This window comes from Oncorhynchus clarkii, chromosome 12 (genome assembly GCF_045791955.1).
Source record: "Oncorhynchus clarkii lewisi isolate Uvic-CL-2024 chromosome 12, UVic_Ocla_1.0, whole genome shotgun sequence".
Taxonomy (NCBI): Eukaryota; Metazoa; Chordata; class Actinopteri; order Salmoniformes; family Salmonidae; genus Oncorhynchus; species Oncorhynchus clarkii.
Window position 1 is genome coordinate 94,760,358 of NC_092158.1, and position 4,914 is coordinate 94,765,271.

General features: G+C 41.0%; 1 protein-coding gene across 1 annotated transcript in view; it reads right to left on the reverse strand.

Annotated features, from left to right (window-relative positions):
- Positions 1 to 430: 430 nt before the first annotated feature.
- Positions 431 to 4,914, reverse strand: part of LOC139422610 (unconventional myosin-XV-like) — a 26,263-nt gene continuing 21,779 nt past the window's right edge. The window contains exons 15-18 of the mRNA XM_071173756.1: positions 3,253 to 3,386; positions 2,270 to 2,403; positions 984 to 1,130; positions 431 to 723 (exon numbers count right to left, since the gene is read on the reverse strand). Coding sequence (XP_071029857.1) covers positions 622 to 723; positions 984 to 1,130; positions 2,270 to 2,403; positions 3,253 to 3,386 — 517 coding nt within the window. The 3' untranslated portion in view covers positions 431 to 621. The remainder of the gene's footprint in view (positions 724 to 983; positions 1,131 to 2,269; positions 2,404 to 3,252; positions 3,387 to 4,914) is intronic.

A 4,914-nucleotide genomic window follows, 5' to 3' on the forward strand; every position in this document is an offset into this window, starting at 1 on the left:
TTCTACCACTATCTACCACATTCTACCACTATCTACCACCTTCTACCACCATCTACCACCATATACCACTATCTACCACATTCTACCACTATCTACCACTTTCTACCACCATCTACCACCATCTACCACCATCTACCACCTTCTACCACCTTCTACCACCTTCTACCACCAACTACCACCATCTACCACCATCTACCACCAACTACCACCAACTACCACCATCTACCACTATCTATCACCAACTACTACCATCTACCACCAACTACCACCAACTACCACCATCTACCACTATCTATCACCAACTACCACCAACTACCACCATCTACCACCATCTACCACCAACTACCACCATCTACCACTATCTACCACCATCTACCACCAACTACCACCATCTACCACTAACTACCACCATATACCACTAACTACCACTATCTACCACTAACTACCAACATCTACCACTAACTACCACCATCTACCACCATCCACCACTAACTACCACCATCTACCACTATCTACCACCATCTACCACCATCTACCATCTTCTAACGTCTCTTCTCCCGGACTGTCTGACTGACTGACTGACTGACTGACTGGCAGACAGACAGACAGACAGACAGTGTGTTATAACAGAGTGATCTCACTCGGTGGCAGGGTGAGTCTCTTCTCCCGGACAGACAGCATGTTTTCCATGTGCATGGCAATGACCCGACACAGCTCCAGACCCTAGACACAGAAACAACATTGTTCCAACACAGACACAACATTGTTCCAACACAGACACAACATTGTTCCAACACAGACACAGACACAACATTGTTCCAACACAGACACACAGACAACACAGACACAACATTGTTCCAACACAGACACAACATTGTTCCAACACAGACACAACATTGTTCCAACACAGACACAACATTGTTCCAACACAGCTCCAGACCCTAGACACAGACACAACATTGTTCCAACACAGACACACAGACCTGTTCCAGCTGCAGCTGTGTGATTCGCTGTGTCAGCAGGTCTCCCAGCAGAATGTCTACGTAGGGATAGGAGGAGCTGGAGCCTCCTGTTGGTCTCTGGGTTCTGGTGGACTGGATCTCATTCAGAGGGTAACGCGCCGTGGCCTCCTAAACACACACACACACTGTTACTGTATGGCTGGGTGGTAAGCTGGGAGACAGAGTCCTGAGAGAGAAACACACACACACACACTGTTAGTGTATGGCTGGGTGGTAAGCTGGGAGACAGAGTCCTGAGGGAGGGAGGGAGGGAGGGAGGGAGGGAGGGAGGGAGGGAGGGAGGGAGGGAGGGAGGGAGGGAGAGAAAGATGAGAGATATAGAGAGGAAAGAGAGAGAGAGAAAAAGGGAGGGAAAGAGGGAGGGAGGGAGGGAGGGAGGGAGGGAGGGAGGGAGGAAGGGAGGGAGGGAGGGAGGGAGGGAGGGAGGGAGAGAGAGAGAGAGAGAGAGAGAGAGAGAGAGAGAGAGAGAGAGAGAGAGAGAGAGGGAGGGAGGGAGGGAGGGAGGGAGGGAGGGAGACCGAGAGAAAGATGAGAGATATAGAGAGGAAAGATAGAGAGAGAAAGAGATAGGGAGAGAGATGATTAGTTACAGACAGTCCTAAATGAATTGTGAAAAATTATGAGTGATAAAGTTACAAACATAGAAGTAGCATATCCCCAAGACATGCTAACCTCTCCCCATTACAATCACAGGGGAGGTTAGCATTTTATAGCATACCTCCAAGACATGCTAACCTCTCACCATTACAATAACAGGGGAGGTTAGCATTTCATATCATACCTCCAAGACATGCTAACCTCTCACCATTACAATAACAGGGGAGGTTAGCATTTTATATCATAACCCCAAGACATGCTAACCTCTCACCATTACAATAAACGGGGAGGTTAGCATTTTATATCATACCTCCAAGAAATGCTAACCTCTCACCATTACAATAACAGGGGAGGTTAGCATTTTATATCATACCCCCAAGACATGCTAACCTCTCACCATTACAATAACAGGGGAGGTTAGCATTTTATATCATACCCCCAAGACATGCTAACCTCTCACCATTACAATAACAGGGGAGGTTAGCATTTTATATCATACCCCCAAGACATGCTAACCTCTCACCATTACAATAACATGGGAGGTTAGCATTTTGAGGGGGTATGATATTTATGCCTCTGTAGTCATGGTAGCATACACGTGAACGCAGAAGTGTTTAAAAACAGAGACAGAAGCAGGGCTCTAGTCGTACATGTGAGTCCTTGTGTAGGAAGTGCAGTCCGTTCTGGTTGACAGCCAACACACAGGGAGCCAGGATGGAGATGTTGCTGCTGGACTGGATGTAGAAGAAGGAGGAACCAAACATGGGGAACGCACTGACCAGACCTGGACACACAGAGACACACAGAGACACACACAGAGAGACACACAGAGACACACAGAGACACACACAGAGAGACACACAGAGACACACAGAGAGACACACAGAGAGACACAGAGACACACACAGAGACACACACAGAGACACACAGAGACACACAGAGACACACACAGAGGCACACAGAGACACACAGAGACACACACAGAGACACACACACAGACACACACAGAGAGAGACACACACAGAGACACACACACAGAGACACACAGAGACACACACACAGAGACACACACAGAGAGAGACACACACAGAGACACAGAGAGAGAGACACACACAGAGACACACACACACAGACACACACACAGAGAGACACACACAGAGACACACACACAGAGACACACACACAGAGACACACAGAGGGAGACACACACAGAGACACACAGAGAGAGACACACACAGAGACACACAAACACAGACACACACACAGAGAGACACACACAGAGACACACACACAGAGACACACAGAGAGAGACACACACATAGAGAGACACAGAGAGACACACACACAGAGACACACAGAGAGACACACACATAGAGAGACACACACAGAGACACACACAGAGACACACACAGAGACACACAGAGACACACACACATAGACACACACACATAGACACACACACATAGACACACACACATAGACACACAGAGACACACACAGAGACACACACAGAGACACACACATAGAGAGACACAGAGAGACACACACACAGAGACACACACATTATGTGAAGTTCGACAGGGGTCCATAATGACCACTATATATATTGTCAATGAATGAATCCATCCCGTACCGAGGAACTGAGCCCTGGCCTGGTGAGGACTCAGAGGAGAGACCTGCTGCATATGCTGAGTGACCATGTTGAGCCAGGGCTGAGGAGGCTGTCTGATGTAGAGCTGGGGGGGGACATACTCCTGGACCTCACCACTACAGAGAGGAGAGGAGAGGAGAGGAGAGGAGAGGAGAGGAGAGGAGAGGAGAGGAGAGGAGAGGAGAGGAGAGGAGAGGAGATATCTGTATTATCTAGTTATATTTACACGTTAAATATCTGTATAATATAGTTATATTTACACATGATAGATATCTGTATTATCTAGTTATATTTACACATGTTAGATATCTGTATTATATAGTTATCTGTATTATCTAGTTATATTTACACGTTAAATATCTGTATAACATAGTTATATTTACACATGATAGATATCTGTATTATATAGTTATATTTACACATGTTAGATATCTTTATTATCTAGTTATCCAGTTATATTTACACACGTTAGATATCTGTATTATCTAGTTATCCAGTTATATTTACACATGTTAGATATCTTTATTATCTAGTTATCCAGTTATATTTACACATGTTAGATATCTGTATTATCTAGTTATATTTACACATGTCAGATATCTGTATTATCTAGTTATATTTACACATGATAGATATCTGTATTATATAGTTATATTTACACATGATAGATATCTGTATTATCTAGTTATATTTACACATGTTAGATATCTGTATTATCTAGTTATATTTACACATGTCAGATATCTGTATTATCTAGTTATATTTACACATGATAGATATCTGTATTATATAGTTATATTTACACATGATAGATATCTGTATTATCTAGTTATATTTACACATGTTAGATATCTTTATTATCTAGTTATCTAGTTATATTTACACATGTCAGATATCTGTATTATCTAGTTATATTTACACATGTTAGATATCTGTATTATCTAGTTATATTTACACATGTTAGATATCTGTATTATATAGTTATCTGTATTATCTAGTTATATTTACACATGTCAGATATCTGTATTATCTAGTTATATTTACACGTGATAGTTATCTGTATTATCTAGTTATATTTACACATGATAGATATCTGTATTATCTAGTTATCCAGTTATATTTACACACGTTAGATATCTGTATTATCTAGTTATCCAGTTATATTTACACATGTTAGATATCTTTATTATCTAGTTATCCAGTTATATTTACACATGTTAGATATCTGTATTATCTAGTTATATTTACACATGATAGAAATCTGTATTATCTAGTTATATTTACACATGATAGATATCTGTATTATATAGTTATATTTACACATGATAGATATCTGTATTATCTAGTTATATTTACACATGTTAGATATCTGTATTATATAGTTATATTTACACATGATAGATATCTGTATTATCTAGTTATATTTACACATGTTAGATATCTGTATTATCTAGTTATATTTACACATGTCAGATATCTGTATTATCTAGTTATATTTACACATGTGAGATATCTGTATTATCTAGTTATATTTACACATGTCAGATATCTGTATTATCTAGTTATATTTACACATGTGAGATATCTGTATTATATAGTTATATTTACACATGTCAGATATCTGTATTATCTAGTTATATTTAC